General features: G+C 44.0%; 1 protein-coding gene across 2 annotated transcripts; it reads right to left on the bottom strand.

Moving 5' to 3' along the window:
- Positions 1-15,795: 15,795 nt before the first annotated feature.
- Positions 15,796-19,729, bottom strand: SIGLEC14 (sialic acid binding Ig like lectin 14). 2 transcript variants are annotated; one of them, XM_003916014.5, is made up of 7 exons: positions 19,567-19,729; positions 19,100-19,483; positions 18,628-18,906; positions 18,308-18,361; positions 16,606-16,863; positions 16,361-16,496; positions 15,796-16,237 (listed from the first exon to the last, which is right to left on the bottom strand). In XM_003916014.5, exons 1-7 carry the CDS (start codon positions 19,601-19,603, stop codon positions 16,195-16,197), a joined length of 1,191 nt encoding a protein of 396 aa, XP_003916063.3. In that variant the 5' UTR covers positions 19,604-19,729; the 3' UTR covers positions 15,796-16,194. The 2 variants fall into 2 exon arrangements, with proteins under 2 accessions (XP_003916063.3, XP_021787072.2); XM_021931380.2 differs by lacking the exon at positions 18,308-18,361.
- Positions 19,730-20,053: the final 324 nt, after the last annotated feature.

Here is a 20,053-nt window from a genome sequence, read left to right on the forward strand (position 1 = left end):
TTGATGGACCGGAGGGTCTTGTGGGATGGCGGTGAAACACAAGGCCCTGCTAAAGCCTCATCCTGTTAAGGAGCTACAGAAGCAAATTTGCCACCATCAGGCTAATGAAGCTCAATCTTCAATGCCCTCCCTTCCAGGGCCCACTTTCCAGATGCCCAGCAGAGGTCCAAGCAATGTGTGGAAATAACCTGCATTGTTACTGCTCATTTATGAAATAAATTTCATAATAGTTTCCCACAATTTAACAATGACCTTAACAAATGGTCACATTCTGATTAATGTGTTGTGAGAATAAAGACAGTTTCTTAAGCTATCAATGATCAAAACAAATGTCAACCTCCCATGCCCGAAGAAATACAGGCTTCTCTTTCTAGTCTATCTATAAAAATTATATTATAAAATTATTCTCCAATATTGGCCAGGTGTGGTGGTTCACATCTGTAATCCCAAGCACTTTGGGAGGTTGAGGCGGTGGATCACCTGAGGTCAGGAGTTCAAGACCAGCCTGGTCAACATGGTGAAACCTCGTCTCTACTAAAAGTACAAAAATTAGCCAGGCGTGGTGGTGCACACCTATAGTCCCAACTACTCCAGAGGCTGAGGCAGGAGAATCACTTGAACCCAGGAGGCAGAGGTTGAAGTGAGCCAAGATCACAGCACAGCACTCTAGCCTGGGTGACCGAGCAAGACTCTGTCTCAAAAAAAAAAAAAAAAGAAAATCTCCATTATGAAGGCAATCAAAGAATATCAGTCAAAAATACAGGAAAAAAGTATGCAGGTATAGCAGACAGGTAGACTATACTATTAATAAAAATAGTATGCCATTTTTTTGAGTTGTCTCATATTTTGGCATTTTAGATTTTGTGATTTGATGTGTTTTCTCAGTCGAAAAATCATCCCATGTGTGCCAAATTTTGTATTTTTGTATTTTTTTCCTAAAGAGTCACAAAGACTCTCTTCTTAACCATACTTTTGTCCTTGGGACTGCCTTGTCCAGCTGTAGCAAGAATCCTGCTAAGTCGGTTTTGCAAGATTCTTGATATCTGATCACCTTCACTATCTGATAAAATTCCCTAGCCTTCACTCTTGCTATCTGATCATGCTGGCCTGCTTTCAGCAAGAATCCTGTTAAGTCAGTTTAGAAAGAATTCTGGTATCTTCAGCGTCTCCTCTTAGTAGTTTTCCATCCACTGACATACACACCCAGCCTCCCTCGCCTGCTGCACCATGTTTCTTGGCTATAAACCCGCCTTGTCTTTGCTGTATTCCGAGTTGAACCTGATCTCTCTACATTATTGCACTAGTCTTTTTTAAAAAATTGTTTCTGTCTGTTTGGTTTTTTTTTTTGACAGGGTCTCACTGTGTTGTCTAGGCTGGAGTACAGTGGTGCAACCTTGGCTCACTGCAACCTCCCCTTCCCAGGTACAAGCGATTCTCCTATCTCAGCTTCCTGAGTAGCTGGGAGTACAGGTGCATGCCACCATGCCCTACTTATTCTGTATTTTTAGTTAAGATGGGGGTTTCACCATGTTGGCCAGGCTGGTCTCGAATGCCTGACCTCAGGTAATCTGCCCAGTTTGCCTCCCAAAGTGCTGGAATTACAGGCATAAGCCACCGTGCCTGGCCTGCACTAGTCTTGATACCTGTCTCAGTCATCCTGAATAGCCAATGTTAACAGGTGTCAGAATAATTTTTTCTTTTTTCTTTTTCTTATTGCAAATTCTGAACCTTATTTCTCATTCGAACTGTGAAAGTAATTCATCATACTGGCTAGTAGGATCTAAAGATAAAGACTCGATTATGTAGGAACATGGCATTTTTGTCTTTATATTAAAATCTTTATATTAAATTCCCTTTGCTAAAATACATAGTATGGTTTCTGTTTTCACATCAGGCCTTAACTAATTAAATCTCAAGAGATGAATGAATGAGCATTGGGTGATTTCAAATCCCTTTATGATATAATTCATAGCCAACTAGAAATTCTCTTTAAAGAATTTCCCAAACAAGATAAAGGGTGTCTTCAGCAAACATCATACACCTAATGACGTAGCTTCAGGTCCTAGCATAAGAAGGCAATAAAAATAAGTAAAAGGTACAGCAATTACAATGAAATTTTAACAGAGGTCTTTATCAATGACATGATTGCGTATATAGAAAAATCCAAAAATAGATACAGATACATTTGAAGCCTTAATAAAATATTTACAAGACTGCCAGAGATTAATCAAATTACAAAATCAATTGTCTTTCCACATCACAGTAATAAACAAAAATTGAATTTTATAAAAGATGTCTTTGACAAAAGCTTCAAAAATTATGATATAATTTATCAATATCAAAAAGTATGATATAATTTTTGAATGTATAGAATATATCTAACTATTAGAGATGTATCTAACAAAAATATATATATGTCCCCTCTATGGAGGAAATTATAAATCTGTATTGAAGGACATTAAAGATGTAAATAGGCTGGGCACAGTGGCTCACGCCTGTAATGCCAACACTTTGGGAGGCCGAGGCATGTGGATCACCTGAGGTCAGGAGTTCGAGACCAGCCTGGCCAACCTGGTGAAACCCCGGTTCTACTAAAAATACAAAAATTAGCTGGGCATGGTGGCAAGTGCCTGTAATCCTAGCTACTCGAGAGGCCAAGGTAGGAGAATCACTTGAACCTGGGAGACGGAGGTTGCAGTGAGTCAAGATTGCACTATTGCACTCCAGCTTGGGCGACAGAGCGAGACTCCTTCTCAAAAAAAAAAAAAAAAAAAAAAAAGTAAATAAATTGAAAAAGAGGCCATGTTGATGAGTTTGAGAACAATATTCTTCTCAAATACTGTACAAATGTCAATTTTACCCAACAATCTACAGTGTCAAAGGAATATGTCATACAATCTCCCGGGTGATTTTTGTACAACTTGATAACTCTATTGTAAAATTTACACTGAAGTAGAAATGTTCCAGTATGATCAAGACAACCATGAAGAACAATGAACGGTTTTGCAAGATAAAAAGATGTATCATAACATCATAGAAAATATGACCATTTCAGGCTGGGCACAGTGGCTCACGTCTGTAATCCCAGCACTTTAGGGGGCTGAGGCAGATGGATCACTTAACGTCAGGAGTTTGAGAGCAGCCTGACCAACATGGTGAAACCCTGTTTCCTTTTCTAAAAAATAACAAAAATTAGCTGGGCATTGTGACATGTGCCTGTAATTTCAGCTGCTTGGGAGGCTGAGGCACAAGAATTGCTTGAACCCAGGAGGTGGAGGTTGCAGTGAGCTGAGATTGTGCCACTGCATTCCACCCAGGGTGACAGAGTGAGACTGTCTCAAATTTTAAAAAGTTTGAGAAAATAGGCCCATTTCAATGGTTCACACTTGTAATACCAGCACTATGGGAGACCGAGGCAGGAGGATTACTTGAGTCCAGGAATTCAAGAGCAGCCTGGGCAACATGCTGACACCCCATCTGTACAAAACACACAAAAATTAGCTGGGCATGGTGGCTCATGCCTGTAGTCTCAGCTACTTGGGAGGCTGAGGCAGGAGGATCGCTTGAGCCCAGGAGGTGGAGGTTGCAGTGAGCCAAGATTGCACCACTGCACTCCATCCAAGGTGACAGAGTGACAGAGTGAGACCTTGTCTGAAAAAATAAAAAAAAAAAAGACCATTATGTATTGACTAAGTAGAACAAAACTGAGTACCTGGAAATAGACCTCGACCACAGGAAACATCATGTGTGATAGAGGAAGTGGCAAATGATAAATTTTTCTTTTTATTTATTTTGGTTTTTATTTATTTGATTTTTTTTCTTTTTTGAGACAATGTTTCTGTCACACAGGAAGGAGTACAATGGTGTGATCAGAGCTCACCACAGTCTGAATTTCTCTGGGTTCAGGCAATCCTCCCATCTCAGCCTCCCGAGTAGCTGGGACTACAGGAATGCACCACTACTCTTGGCTAATTTCTTAATTTTTTGTAGAGACATGGTCTCACTATGTTGCCCAGGCTGGTCTCGAACCTCTGGGCTCAAGCAGTCCTCCCACCTCGACCTCCCAAAGTGTTGGGATTACAGGCACGAGCCACTGTGCCCGGCCAACTTTTCAAAAAATACGTGGGCAAAACTTAATGCAATCAAGTTTGCAGTAAGTATGCAATGAAATTTGACCCCCAGCTCATGCATAAAAGTCAAGTACAGGTAGCCTGAAGACCTAAATATGACAGAGAAAACAATAGGGCTGTTAGAAAATAATATAGCAGGAAATCACTATGAACTTGAGGTAGGAAAGGATTTCTGAGCAAAACATAAATAACACTATTTATTTATTTTTATCATTTATTTATTTATTATTTTTGAGATGGAGTCTTGCTCTGTCACCCAGGCTGGAGTGCAGTGGCACGATTTCGGCTCACTGCAACCTCTGCCTCCTGGGTTCAAGCGATTCTCCTGCCTCAGCCTCCCGAGTAGCTGGGACTACAAGTACGCGCCACCACGCCCAGCTAATTTTTGAATTTTTAGTAGAGATGGGGTTTCACCATGTTGGTCAGGATGGTCTTGATCTCCTGACCTCGTGATCTGCTCACCTCAGCCTCCCAAATTGCTGGGATTACAGATGTGAGCCACCATGCCCGGCCAATAACACTATTTATAAAAAGAAAGATTGAAAACTTGACCCCTGGCCCAGACCCTGAGCTCTACCTCTCTGAGGTCTTGCCTCCACAGGACCTGCACATCCAAAGGTCTTGTCTCCCCAGGACCCTGACATCCTACCCCAGCTCCCACAAGCCATGCTGAGGAGGCTGGTTCTCTCCATGCTTCTCTAGCTTCCGAAGGGGAAAACTGAAGGGCACCTGCAGAGCACCTGAAGGCCAGAAGTAAAGATGACCTCTGAGACAAGGACTGAGGTAGCAGTGATGGGTCTCAGGTCCCTGAGAGGGGAAGACAGCACCTTTTTGAGAGAAGGTAATGGGTGGTTCCTCTCCATTGGGCTGCAGGGTCCCTTCTGAGTGATGAGAAACAAGAGATTTCATCCTAACTCCATGTGTGGCCCCACCCTGGTCTCCACCTCTTGTTGCTCACTCTTGGAGAATTTGTGCCCCTGTCACTCTCACAGTGACTCCTTAGGTAAAAGGTATCTGTTATATACCACATCCTCTTAAGATATATCTCCCACTAACTCCCACCTGGAATCCCCCAGTTCTCAGAGAAAAGCTATTGTCCTGGGGGCAACTGAGGAGGTGACATTGATCTTGGGAATTAATATTTTTTATTTTCACCCTCTGCTTTGTGATCACTAAAGCACAGTTACCACGTGCCTGGCTACAGTGAGTTTTAGGATTCCAGGATCCCAGGTGTAGAAGAATGTACAGAACATTAGGTCACTTGTTTCCTTGGGTGAGAGACAGAGATGCCTGCAGTGCCAGCCCCAAACCCCACCTGGTCCTCTCTGGCATTTGTCCCACTCAACATTAGAGGCATCTCTCAAGCTGGAGATTCCAGATCTTGCCCAGGGACAGCTTCATTCCCCCAACCCCCATCCTCTGTGCTGTCTATTAAGACAACAAACAGTTGGGGTGAGGGAAGAGGAAATTGCAACCAGAAGCCACAAGATATAGACAGAAGGGCACAAAAGGAAATTTCCCCACAAACTCTACCAGGAAAGCTGGGCCCAAGGGCAAGGAGGAGGCCAGGCTGGCCCACCTCAGGGGCACAATACCCATCCTAATAAAAGTAAAGTAACACAAAATACAGAATTGGGTGAAAGAAGGAAAAAAGGAATTGGGGTAAAGAAATAAGCATTTTCCCATTCAAGAAGGGCTACGGAATTTACCTTGAGACAGGAGTGTGTATATAGTTTATCACTACTTTGTTTTCAAATCAAACTGGTGATAGTATTTTTACTGAGGTGAAATTCAGACGACAAAATTACTAGTGGTAATTTTGGATGTATACACTTTTGAAGGATGAGGTGAAGAGGAAGTTAAAATGGTGCTGGATAAAAAAAGGAACATGAACATTAAGGCTCCCCCTTATGGAGGATAGAGAAAACATTTTTTAAAGTTCTGGATTCAGTGGCAATGAGATGAGGATTTGGGGGATGACCTCTTGGACTCAACAACGTGGTGATAGGACACAAAATCCAGTGAAAGACTTTCTGTGGTGGGGATGAATGGTGAATTTCTGCAACACGATGTCTAGCATCAAATTTAACCTACTTCTTATCCTGAAGGGCCATTCCTTTCTGCTGCTCCCAAACCTTGAATGAAAAGTGCTGCCCAAAATATATGTGTACAAAGTGCTGGAAAAGGCAGGAAAGAAGTCTTTGTTCTCATGTTTGAGGAAGGGATACCAGCTTGCATATGTCAATCACCCATCACCCTCAGGAACTCTCCCACATATTGTGGTTAAGTTGGCAGCTTTGGATTTTCTGTGATTATTAAGCATGAGAGATCCAGTTACTTTCTGGGGATCTTAAAATCTGAACAGGATGCAAGATTTGGGAACTACTGGTTCGTACCATCAAAACTTAAATCTGCTCTTAAACTCTTGGATGATATCAGCCTGGTACAGTACAATTTTAACATATTCAAAGCAGGAGAGGAGGAGCTGAGAACAAAGTTACAATCTGTGACTGAGTTGATGGTATGAAAAAGTGAGGCAGGAATTATGTGGAGGCAATTATGAAGGACTCCAATTAGGAGAGGTATGGACTGAGAGAACACTCTGGTAGCTATGAAGTCTTTACTTTTGATTGGGCATCCATTGGATAGATATATTTAGCTTGCATTTCTATTATGTTTGACTGAAAGCGTTGACCAAAAAATGTTTTATTTTGGTAAAATAATGCATAACACAAATTTTAATATTTTAACCATTTTTAAGTGTATGGTTCAGTGGCATTGAATATATCCATCTTGTTGTACAACTATCACAACCATCCATCTCCAGAACTTTCTCATCTTTCCAGACTGAATCTGTGTACTCATTAAACACTGACTCTCTATTTCCTCCTCACCCCAGCCCTTGGCAAGTGTCATTCTACTTTCTGTATCTATGCATTTGACTACTCTAGGTATCTCATATAAGTAGACTCATATGACATTTGTCCTTTTCTGTCTGGTTTAGTTCACCTAGCATAATGTCTTCAAAGTCATCCATGTTAAAACGTTTGTTAGAACTGCATTCTGTTCTAAAGCTGAATAAGATTTTATTTGATGCATGCTACGTTTCATTTATCCATGTATCCACTGATAAACATTTATGTTGCTTCCATGTTTTGGCTATTATCAAGAATGCTGCTGTGAACCTTGGTGTACAAATATCAGACCCCCTGCTTTCAATTCTTGGGGGTGTCTACTCAGAGGTGGAATTGTGGAATTGCTGAATTACATAGCAATTATATGCTTTGTTTTTTGAGGAATTTTCATAACATCTTCCATAGTGACTGCACCATTTTACATCCCACCAGCAATGCACAAGGGTTTCAATTTCTCCAACTCTTCACCAATATTTGTTATTATCTGGTTTGGTTTTGTTTTTTAATAGTGGTCATTCTAATGTGTATGAAGTGGTATCTCCTAATGGTTTTGATTTGCATTCCTGTAATTATTACTGTTTATAGAATTGTATAAGTCTTTATGCATTGGAAATTATCAATTTGTTTTCAATATTTTGATATTGAGAAGTATTAAAATAATATGAACTTACTCAACTTACCTTTCAAAATTGGGAGATCTGGCACTCTCCTTATGACAGTGATTAACTGGAGATGAACAGGAACTGCCTCTTTTACTTTGCCACACTTTCTATTATGTACTGTAGTGGTCCAAGCTGTCTCTTCCAACAAAGTTACCCAAACAATAAAGAGGGGGAAGACATAGGATGGAACAGATAAATTGTTTTAGTCCATTTGGGCTGCTATAACAAAATACCTTAGGCTGGGTGATTTATAAACAACAGAAATTTGTTTTTCATAGTTCCAGAGGCTGGGAAGTCCAAGATCAATGTGCCAGTGGATTCAGTGTCTGGAGAGAATTCTCTGCTTCCCATATAGTATCTTTTTGTGGTATCCTCCCATGGCACAAGAGGAAAACACACTTCCTGCTATTTCTTTTATGAGGACACTAGTCCCATTCATGAGGATGGCACCTTTATGGGTCAATCACTTCCCAAAAGGCCCCAACCTCCCTTAATACCATCATCTTGAGGTTTAAGATTTCAACATATAAATTTTGGGAAGACACACATTTCTATTGTAGCATAAATAGAGTATATCAAGAGTGAAAGCATATAGAAAAGAAGTAAATATTGCACTCTTTGCTACGTGCACTTAGAGAACTTAAAAGAAAAATACCTGAGGTGTATAAAATTTAAATTCATGAAAAAGAATGAAGAAATTATAAAAGCAGCAAGACACAGGCAGATATTATCTTAGACGGAACCACAATAAGAAACTGATGACTGAATTGTCATGAGAAACTCGCCGCCCTCCAAAGTGGAATGACATCTCCAAAAGGTTAAAAGAAAAATGCAAAGCTAGAATTCTACATTTTGGAAAATTATCCTTCAAAACGAAAGAGAAGGAGTAGTGTTTTTATTATGAAGGAGTAAGCTCCTAGCAGAGTGAACCCACCACAACAAAACAAAATGAACAAAAAACAATCCTTACAAGTTATAAGCTTTGAATGGGGAAAAAAAGCTACTTGGAAAATGGGATAAAAGAAAATAGATTCTAGATGGGAGTCAAAATTTGGGGAAGGGGACCAACAAGGAATAAATAGCTCTATTCCAATGTTAGGCCAGAGCTACAATGCAGAAATGGGCTGCTAAAATTCTAATAGAACTTCCATCTTTCTGGACTGAGAAACAAGGATGAAGCCAGGGCAATTAGGAACACTGAAACATAAGGTGAGAATTCTGGAAAGGAGAGAGCTAGGGGAAAGGAACTCCAGCTTCTGAGTATAAATGCTCCCATGTCTCTGACTGACCTAAGAACCATGTATGTGTAGGACATACCACAAGCACTGCAGGTAAAGATGACAGAATTGCTATGAGACTTGAGCTGTCACCCATCACAGGCAAGAAATAGTCTGCAATTTGACTTGAACCAAATTATTTGCCTGCTTTAAAAAATACTCTTTAAAGTAATGTAACTTGTTGCAGAGTCTCCACAATGTAACCTTAAGAACATTTAGGATCCAATCCAAAGCTACTCAACATATGAAAACATGGGAACATAGGACCTACCTGAATGTAACAACACACAGGAAAGGGGAAAAGTGAAAGGCAATACACAGAGGCCAATGCTGAGATGACCAAGTGATAGAAACAACAGACCAGGACTTTAAAGCAGCTACTATAACTATGCTCAACGAGATAAAGGAAAACATAGTCATAACGAATAAAGACATAGGAAATCTAAGCGGTGATATAGAACATATTTGTTTTAAAAGAGCGAATGAAAATTTTGAAACTGAAAACTGCAATACAGTATCTCAAATTTTAAAGGAAATGGATAACTGAAGAAAGATCTAGTGAATGTGAAGATAGATCAATGAAAATTATTCAACCTGAAAAAAAAAAGAGAAAAAATATTAAAACTAATAGGAAACAGAGACTCAGGGACATGTGAGACAATACAAATATGTCTAACTATTTGTAATTGGAGTCCTGAAGGAAGAGGAAAGACAGAATGGAACAGACAAAAATATTTGAATAAAATGTCCAAAACATCCTAAATTTGGTAGAGACATGAAAGAAACCAAAGATTTAAAGCAATCCCTCATAAAAGTAATATCCAGCCCCGACAAAATGGATGAAGAAGTACTCAGTCTCATTAGTAAGTGGGTAAACTTAAGTTCAAAACACTAGTAAAATACTATTACACACTCTCCAAATTGGAAAACTTTTAGATGTCTGAAGATGTCAGGTGCTGGTAAAGAGTGGAACACTGAAAGACAAAAACTGTTCCCATCACCATCTAATAAATTGAAGATCTTCATGTGCAATGAGGATGCTACTCATCAGACCTGATATCTGATCCTCTTGGCAAGTAGGCTGTCTGTGGGAGAGGAAGGAACTGATTCTGGGTTAAGGGTAATTCCTGTGCAACACTAGAGGTCCCTAGCTTCTCTTCCTTCTGGAGCCAGATTCTTAGACAGAATCTCAGAGCAAAGAAGATATTTATTGTCTGAGTCCTGGGAGAGGGGATTGGAGGCCCAGGATGTGAGAAGTGGCAGGACAAGCAGTGGATCGGGATGGTAAAGAAATCTGAGCCTGAGGGCATTTGGGGCAGTGAGTCAGTGAGGCTGGGAAATACTCTTGGTAACATTCCCAGTTGACTCCCTGTGTCCTGAGGAAGACAGGAGTTTATCCTGGCCTCCAAAGCTCTTCCCATCTTGGAGAGTCTCAGCGTCTGCAGTGAACACAGAGCTGTGGTTGTAGGGGAGGGTCTGGACTCCCTAGGAATGAAAGAGCTATGCCAGCTGGTGTAGAACAATGGAAGGCTATAGATTAGAAGAAAGATGACTCCCAAAGAGATTTCTCACCCCAGCAAAGTTAGTACCCAAGGCCAGGAGCCCTGCTGCTGCCCCCTCAGAGACAGAGTAAAGATGTGGAAGTAGGGGAGGGACAGGGAGGAACTGGTGCCAAGATCAAATCTCCACCCACACTACTCAAAGCCCACCCGGGACCCAGGTGATCTGCAACCAGCTCCTAACATTTACCCTGCCCTGAGAGCAGGGGATGTGCTTCCAGCATGGGGCAGCTCCAGGATGTTCTGGTCTAAATGAACTTAACCAGATCCTTCCGGCCTTTTCCTGCTGCCCTGACCTAAGCTGAAAACCAAGGACTCTGCTGCTTAGTGACATGTCCATTCCCCAGCCAACAGGTTTTGCATCTCCCAGGGCATGGAGGTCCTGCGACGACAGTGACTCACAGGCCATGCTCAACAGTGTGGTTCTCTCTGCGGTTGCCTCAGCTCCAGGAAATGGCACCTGAACAGTTAGGCTGTTTCTGGTCTCCTGGAGAACCAAAGTGAAGGTGAGCATCAAAGTACAGGGCATCTCAGGCCCCCAGGTGGAGAGGATAGGTGTCATTCAAGAGAAATTGAGGGTCATGTTCTCACCACAGTTTCTGGTTGGTTACTCTCCATAGCATGAATAGCAGAGGGTCCTCTTGAAGCTGGGCTTTGATGCCTCCTCCAGTCCCCATCTTCTTGCTGTCTCCTTGAGAAGACTTGTACCTGTCAGTCTCACAGCAAGGCTCTTACGTCCCAGGGTACATCTCATATGAGAACTCCAAATACCTCTCAGTTCCACCTACTTCAACAACCTGAGAGATTCTAGTTCTCAGGGAACTGTTGATTTGAGGGTCTCTAAGAAGTTAGAATCAACTTGGACTTTATTTTGTATATTTGGATCTAGAGTCATTTATAACCACTAGAAAAAAAAGATTGAATTAGCTGCTCACGTTTATTAGAGGTTTGTCCCAGATCATTAGCTTAACTGCAGTCAGTCTTGGAATTCCAGGTGTAGCAAATGGCATGGAGTATGAGGTCACACAGACCCTCCTACTCCATGAAAGAATCTACACGTCTTCTACAGGAGAGACAGAGACCACCAGCAGCTCCAACTCAATCTCCACTTGCATTCCTCACCCCCATTCTCTGCCCCCATTCCACTCAATAGTAAGAACTTATTGTCAAACGATAGTAAGAAAATATTAAAAACAATCAGATATGTGAAATATACAACTGGTTACTTTCAACGAAGTGACAATAATGATGAAGATAATATAACAAAAGAAACTGTAAATCAGAAGACAATAGAGTGATATCTTTAACCTATCATCCAGATTTCCATACCCAGACAAAGAATTCTTCAAAAATTAAATTAAAATAATATTTCATGTTAAAAAAAAAACCTAACACAGTTGAACTCCAGTAGCCCTGCAGTATAAACAAAAGTTCTTCAGTCTAAAAAGAAATAATTTTTGATAGAAGTCCTGAATTTCATGAGCGGATCATAACCATATAGGTAATTTTTAACAGTTGTCATTGTTGAAATCAAACTATAATGTTCTATGAAGTTGATAACATTTATAGGTGTAAAATATAGGATAATAACAAAAATGGTGGGAGGAATGGTATATGTATCTGAAGATATAGTTGTTCATATTATTCAAGAGATAAAACTACTGATGCAAGAAAGATTGCAATATGTCAAAGATGCATATTTTAATAACTAGGCAACTATAAAAGAAAGTAATAAAAGGCAAATAAAAATTAAGAGGAGAAGACCGGGCACGGTGGTTCATGCCTGTAATCCCAGTACTTTGGGAGGCCGAGGCGGGTGGATCACGAGGTCAGGAGTTCGTTAGAGACCAGCCTGACCAACATGGTGAAACCCTGTCTCTACTAAAAAATACAAAAATTAGCCAGGTGTGGTGGCACTCACCTGTAATCCCAGCTACTCAGGAGGCTGAGGCAGGAGAATCACTTGAACCTGGGAGGTGGAGGTTGCAGTGAGCCAAGATCACGCCACTGCACTCCAACCTGGCGACAGAGCGTGACTCCATCTCAAAAAAAAAAAAAAAGTGAATTTTATGGTGTGCAAATTATATCTCAATAGAGCTGTTAAAAAAACCACAGTCGATATGGCCAGTTACAGTGGCTCATGCCTGTATCCCCAGCACTTTGGGATACTAAGGTGGAGGGCTCACTTGAGCCCAAGAATTCAAGGCTACCGTGAGCTATGCATGCCAACCTGAGCTACAGAGCAAAACCTTGTCTCAGAAACAAAGAAATCACAGTAAATAAATTGAAACAGAATACTAAAATATGTTTGAATAATCCCAAAACAGGGCAGGAAAATGGTAGAAATAAATAAATTAAATAAATAATAAAAAAGAAAAATAGTAGTAAAAAAAATGGTACACCTAAATTCAAGCATATCAATAATAACATTAAATGCAAATACTCTAAAAAATTTAGAGATTGTCAAAATTAGTTAAAATTAAAAGTGTGACCCATATATATGCTTTCTAAAATGTTCACCTCAAACATAATGAGGTGAGGTTAGGACTTAAAGGATGTGAAAATGCATACTATGCAAACACTAGTCAAAAGAAAACCGGAATGGCCACGTTAATAGCAGACAAAGTACACTTAAGAGCAAAGAAAATTACCAAGAACAAAAAGTGATGTTACATAATGTAAAACAGTTGATTCAGTCAACCATGGTGGCTCATGCCTGTAATCTCAGCACTTTGGGAGGCCGAGGCAGGTGGGTCACCTGAAGTGAGGAGTTCATGACCAGCCTGACTAACATGGTGAAACCTCGTCTCTACTAAGTACAAAAAAATTAGCCAGCCGTGGTAGTCCATGCCTGTAATCCGAGCTACTTGGGAGGCTGAGACAGGAGAATCGCTTGTACCTGGGAGGCGGAGTTTGCAGTGAGCCAAGATCGCGCCATTGCACTCCAGCCTGGGCAACAAAAGTGAAACTCCGTCTCAAAAAAAAAAAAAAAAAAATTTAAGTTGATTCTTTAAGAAGACATAAGAATTCTTAATATGTATGCACCTAACGACAGAGTTTCAAAATACATGATGCAAAACTGATTAAACTGAAAGGAGAAACTGAAAAATCCAACATTATGATCAGAGACTCCAACATTCCTCTCTCAGTAATAGACCGAGCTAGTAGACAAAAAAGTTACCGGATATAAAAGTGAACACCATCAAGCAACTATGTCTAATTGCCATTTAACATTCGTCCCATAACAGGGCAATACACATTCTTTCCAAGCACACAGGGAGCATTCACCAAGATAGACCAGTGTCACAAGACAAACTTAACCAGTATAAAAGACTCTCACCGTGGGTGAAAGTGAAAATTAGTTCAGCCATTGTGGAAGACAGTGTGGCAATTCCTCAAAGACCTAAACACAGAAATACCATTCGACTCAGCATTCCCATTACTGGGTATATACTCAAAGGAATATAAATCATTCTGTTACAAAGACACATGCACACATATGTTCACTGCAGCACTATTAACAATAGCAATGGCATGGAATCAACCTAAACACCTATCAATGGTAGATTGGATAGAGAAAATGTGGTACATATACACAGTGGAATACTATGCAGCCATAAAAAGGAATGAGATTATGTCCTTTGCAGGGACATGGGTGGAGCTGGAGACCATTATCCTCAGCAAACTAACACAGGAACAGAAAACCAAATACCATATGTTCTCATTTATAAGTGGGAGCTAAATGATGAGAATACATGGATACATAGAGGTGAACAACACACACTGGGGCCTTTCAAAGGGTGGAAGGTGGGAGGAGGGAGAGGATCCGGAAAATGACTAATGGGTACTAGGCTTAATATCTGGGTGATGCAATAATCTGTACAACAAACTCCTATGACACTTTACCTATGTAACAAACCTGCACTTGTACCCCCTGAACTTAAAAGTTAAAAAAAAACCATATCAAGCATGTATATTTATTAAAATGGAACTAAAAAAGAAATTAGTAACAATGTGTTTGAAAATAAAAAACCAGTAAAATCTGTAATCACTTAGAAATTAAACAACACACTTCTAAACAATCCACGGATTAAAAAAAAATCTCAGGGGAAAGAAGGAAATGTTTTGAACTAATATAAAAATACAACATAACAAAATTTTTGTGGTGCAGCAAAAGTGGTAATTAAAGGGAAAATGCAGAACTAGTGGATACAGAAGGCTGACTGCACGATATTCAAAGCAAAAAAACCCACCAAAACCAAAAATGAGCTGTTGATGATACGTGTAACAACATGGATAAACCGGGAAAACCACACTGAAAAAATGAAAGCAGACCCTAAAGCATATACAATGTTTGATTCCAGCTATATGATGCACAGAACCTGACAATATAGATGGATATAGACAGAGAGAATCGCTTGAACCTGGGAGGCAGAGGTTGCAGTGAGCTGAGATTTTGCCATTGCACTCCAGCCTGAGCAACAAGACAGAAACTCTGTCTCAAAAAAAAAAAAAAAAAAAGACATAATTTTTGTCTACAAACTCTCACAGAGGCATTAAAGAGTAAAATCGATTACGTTGTATTGTTTCATAAAAGTTTTACTTATTTTATAATAATTGTATTGTATAATAATCACAGTGAGGTAGAGTTTTAACTGGAAAACAAATGCTGCCTGTCTGTGCCTATATGGATAAGGAAGTTGAGGAGACCAGAAATTCAAGTGTTAAGAAGGTAACTTTTGGCAGCCAGGCACAGTGGCTCACGCCTGTAATCCCAGCACTTTGGAAGGCCAACGCAGTGGATTGCTTGAGGTCAGGAGTTCGAGACCAGCCTGGCCAACATGGTAAAACCCCATCTCCACTAACATACCAAAAAAAAAAAAAAAAAATTGGTCGGGCACGGTGGCTCACGCCTGTAATCCCAGCACTTTGGGAGGCCAAAGCGGGTGGATCACAAGGTCAGGAGATTGAGACCATCCTGGCTAATACGGTGAAACCCCGTCTCTACTAAAAATACAAAAAATTAGCCAGGTGTGGTGGCGGGCACCTGTATTCCCAGCTACTGGGGAGGCTGAGGCAGGAGAATGGCGTGAACCCAGGAGGCAGAACTTGCAGTGAGCCAAGATTGCGCCACTGCACTCCAGCCTGGGCGACAGAGCAAGACTCCATCTCAAAAAAAAAAACAAAAACAAAACTGGGTGTGGTGGCAGGTACCTGTAATCCCAGCTACTAGGGAGGCTGAGGCAGGAGAATTGCTTGAACCCCAGATGTGGAGGTTGCAGTGAACGGACGTTGTGTCATTGCACACAGCCTGGGCAACAGAGCGAGACTCTGTCTAAAAAAATAAAAAAGGTTAGTTTTGAGTATTGGGGGTATAAGACCGAAAGTACGTTCCCTTCACAGGGCTGGAGATGGAGGATGGAGAGGGAAGAGAACGGGGGTTGGGGAGGGGATGGGGTGCAGATAGGGATGCAGGTGTGATAGGGCAAGACTCACAAGCAGAGGGGGATAAATAGATGGGGTATGGGGCAGAAAGGAAAAGAGGGGTAGTCAGTGGGATGTCAGCCTCCAGAAAAGCTGACAGTGATGTCCTACATCTGTCCCGCAGAGCTGCGTGTCCACACCTCGGTTCTGTCTTGAGCAGGAGGCGCTCAGCCTGGCCTCTCATCCCTACTCCCCTGGGGGCCTCCACACCTGCAGAGCCAACACGGGCCTCAGATCAGCACCAGCCACTTCAGTTCTGATTCCAGGTGGGGCAGCACAGCTCAGCCCCACCTGGAACTCAGGAGCTTCCTGGAGACAGGCAGGCCTGCTCACCTGGTATAGTAGATCCAGGTGAGGCCGTAGGTGAGGAGGAAGCCAACCCCCATGAGAGCCCCCCTGATCAGGGTGAGGACGAGGGGCCAGGAGCCCTCCTGTTTCTCGGTTACACATATGCAGGAAGAGGAGCTTCCTGGGGGAAAGGAGAAGAAGGTAAGGTGCTGTTCCCAGGCCTCAGTCCCTCCCACCAACCTGAATACCTCACCAGGCTGTCCACCCTCAGCACCTGTCCTGCAACTCACTCTGCACAGAAAGGATGAAGGACAGGTGCTGGGAGCCCAGCGGGTGCTGAACCCTGCAGGTGAATTCCCCTCCCTCTCTAGCCCCTATGTTGGGCAGCTCCAGGATCCCAGACACTGAGGTCTGGGAGGGATTCAGGGCTTTTCCGTCCCGGAACCAGCTCAGTGAGGCAGGGGGGTTGCTGTCAACTGTGCAGGTCAGGAACAGGGACTGGCCCTCCACGATGGGCACCGACATGCCATTGCTCAGGATCCGCAGGGCTGGGAAAGAGATGCACAGCCAGGTGAGGGGAGCTGGGAGGCCCAAATCTCCCTCACTCCTCCCACTGAGCTGTAAGAAGAAAGTTAAGACTGTGGTGAGTGCTGAGAATGGACTAGTCATGCATGAAGGGGTGAGGACTTGGTGATCAGGTCAGGCTATCAGAAAGAAGATCGCTGAGCTGAGAAAAGATGGATGAGGAGGAGTTCTCACGTTAAGGAGAAGTGGATGGGCAGCTCAGGGGCAGATGTGCCAAGAACTGAGAGAAGAAGATGAGGAAAGAGGCTCCTATATCTGCAACCTGGCAGGGAGGACCCAGAGCTCCCAAGACACAATAATGGAGGTAGAGGAAGCAGGCTTAGATCTTTTGGAGCCTTGGGTGCCAGGTTGAGGGCCTTGGGCTTTATCCTGGAAAGCAGTAGGCGGCTATGAGCAAGGGAAACAGAGTAAGCACTGGATCTAGAAAGATCCTGCTGGAGCCAAGTAGGTCCGGGACTGGAGGGAAGTGGGATGGGAGGCAGGGAGGTTGGGAGGAGGCTGGGACAATGGGCCAGGGTTGAGCACGAGACTTGAGCTGGGCCTGGAACCAAGGGGATGAGGAGGAAAGTGATGATTGGTGAAGTAAAAGTGTCAAGACTTGCGGACTCATGGAGCAGCTGATGAGAAACGGTGCTGTCCAGAGCGATGTCCAGAACAGCTCTGGGATCAACAGGGAAGGAGGAGCTGAGAAGCATGCGAGGGAGGTGGCTAAATGTGCAGATCTGTGCCTCAGAGAAAGGGCTGGATATAAAGTTGTGGGAGGCATCAGGACAGGGTCAAGGAGAGAGGGGATCACTCAGGAATGTGGAGGGGAAGAACAGGGTTCTGGGACAAAGCTATGAGAGATGGGAAAGTCGAAGGCTCCCGAAAAGGGTGATCAGATAGAGATGAAGCAGGGCATGCATCAGAGGACATGGGGGCAGGCAGAAAATCAAGAAAAGGAAACAGCGTGTCCTGAGTACTCAAACTCATCGAGACAGAAAAGTGGAATGGTGACTGCCTGGTGGCAGGAGGGGGAAGTGGAAAGTCACTGTTTAGTGAGTACAAAGTTTCAGTTTTGCAAGATAAAAGGAGCTCTGCAGTTTGGTTTCGCAACAATGTGAACACATGTAACACTGCTGAACTATACTCTTTAAAATGGCTGAGATGACAAATTCTGTGCTATGTGAATTTTCTCACAATGAAAAAATAAATTTGAAACAGGGAGCAGAGAAAAGGGAGAAGCCAAAAGCAATACTAGGTTTGTTCGTGCGAGATCTTAGTGACCGGGACTTGGGGGGGGCTGGGAGCAGGAGGGACCCAGACCCAGGGTCTTAGGGGTGAGGGAGGGTCTCCTCTCCCAGTGCTGAACCCTGAGCTGATAGAAGGCTCCCATCACAGCCCCAGAGGGAAGAGGATCTTTCCTACCTGTGCCTGTGCCATTTCTGAAGAAGATGCTGATGGCGAGGCTCTGGGGAGCATCTGGGATAGAAAGATACAGCCCCAGCTTCAGAGGTGACAAGTGGGAGGGGCGTGGGCCTGGGAGGTACCCAAGGAGGGCCTACAGAAACCCACCAGGTGGGGATGGCTGTCCTTCCTGCACCACACACGAATTTTCCCTGGTTATCATTCTCTTTCTCTCTCTCTCTCTCTTCTACACACACACACACACACACACACACACACACACACACACCCCTTACTCCCACTGTCCTTGGGGACCCAGCTGTGTCCCCAGCACCACTCACAGGAGACATTGAGCTGGACAGTTCTCTCCGTGGTCACCTGAGCTCCTTGGCGTTTCACATGACAGGTGAGGTTGGTGCCATGGTCCTCGGGCCTCGGGGTGAGGGTGAGCTCCGAGGACCGGGTGGTTTCTGGGTCCAGGGGGCTGAGGGCATCCCCCGTCCAGGAGAATGTGAGAGGTCGTCCCGCTTCACAGGATCCTGGAAGGCTGCAGCTCAGCCTTGTGAGGCGGCCGGACTCCAGAGGCTCCAGAAAGTGGACGTCGGGTTTCTCTGTCAGGGCTGAGGAGACAGGGAGATACCTGGGCCCCAGGGGCTTGAAGACGTACGGTGTGACCCCGAGAGTGGCCAGGCCTCAGGCCCCGACCTGCCCCAAGTCCTACACCTCCTCCAACCGCCCCTGCCCAGGTCCTGTCCCTGTTCTCACACGGGGGTCTCCACGTTCCAGGGTCCTCTCCAAGGGCCCCCGCCATACCTGTCACCTCCAAGTTCAGCTTATTCTGAAGGTAGGTATATTTTACATTCCTTCCTCTCTCCACGCGGAAAGAATAGTTTCCCGTGTCCCCCATTCTGGCATCTCCGATGCTCAAGGAGCAGTTCTTCTTCGAGACATCCCCAAGGAGGCGGAATCGGCGCTGGGTCTCTGACTTCACTTGTCTGTCTGGGTTGTTTGTGGCCACAGGCTCCCCAAAGTATTGGTTCTCCCCGTCCCGGAACCAGTAGACGTAGAGTGGGGGAGGGGAGTACCAGGAATTCCAGGGGTAAGAGAAGGAGCAGGGCACGAGGACGCACAGACCCTCCTGCACCGTCACCGACTTCTGCACTTGCAGCTTGTACCCTGGCTCCTCCTGCAGGGACCCTGGGGGGGCACAGAGGCTCAGCTGCAGTTCCAGCCCCACCTTCTCACCCCCGTACCTGTCCCTCCTCCCTCAGCTCACTCACCCCCCCACAGCAGGGGCAGCAGCAGCAGGGGCAGCATGTCTCCATCCGCCAGGGCCCCAGCCGGGTCCCAGGTCCCTCTGTCAGGGAAGGAAATGCCCCAAATGTGGGGTGGGGCTGAAGAAGCCCCGACAGGAAGCCGGAGGGTGAGTGAGAGCTGTGGCCGCGCACAGAAGGAGAACTTGGGCATCACGTGCTGTCGGAGTGAGGCCGGGGCTGGGAGGCCGTCCTGCTCCCACCCCCACTGGACGCCGCAGGTGAAGATACTGAGGCCCCCCGAGGGGCTTGTCCAGACTTGTAAATCTAGACTCCTGAGGTCACCAGGTCCCATAGCTGCAGCACTTTCCTTATGCAGCTTTGTCTACACAGGAAGGAGAACACCACCTGGCCACGTCCCTGGGAGTCAGGGCCTCTGGACCCTCAGCGAGATGGGAGAATAAATTCTTTATGGCATGACAGGAGCTGTGGAGAGGGAAGCACGGGCTGGGGG

Source organism: Papio anubis, chromosome 20 (assembly GCF_008728515.1).
Source record: "Papio anubis isolate 15944 chromosome 20, Panubis1.0, whole genome shotgun sequence".
NCBI classification, from domain to species: Eukaryota; Metazoa; Chordata; class Mammalia; order Primates; family Cercopithecidae; genus Papio; species Papio anubis.

Excerpts from the sequence above, each read along its gene's own strand:
- SIGLEC14 (XM_003916014.5), bottom strand. The coding sequence starts at position 19,603 with ATGCTGCCCCTGCTGCTGCTGCCCCTGCTGTGGGGGG. Across the intron at positions 18,362-18,627 it reads TGTCCAGCTCAATGTCTCCT|ATGCTCCCCAGAGCCTCGCC; the intron begins GTGAGTGGTGCT and ends TTTCTATCCCAG. Across the intron at positions 16,238-16,360 it reads ACCTGGATCTACTATACCAG|GTGTGGAGGCCCCCAGGGGA; the intron begins GTGAGCAGGCCT and ends TTGGCTCTGCAG.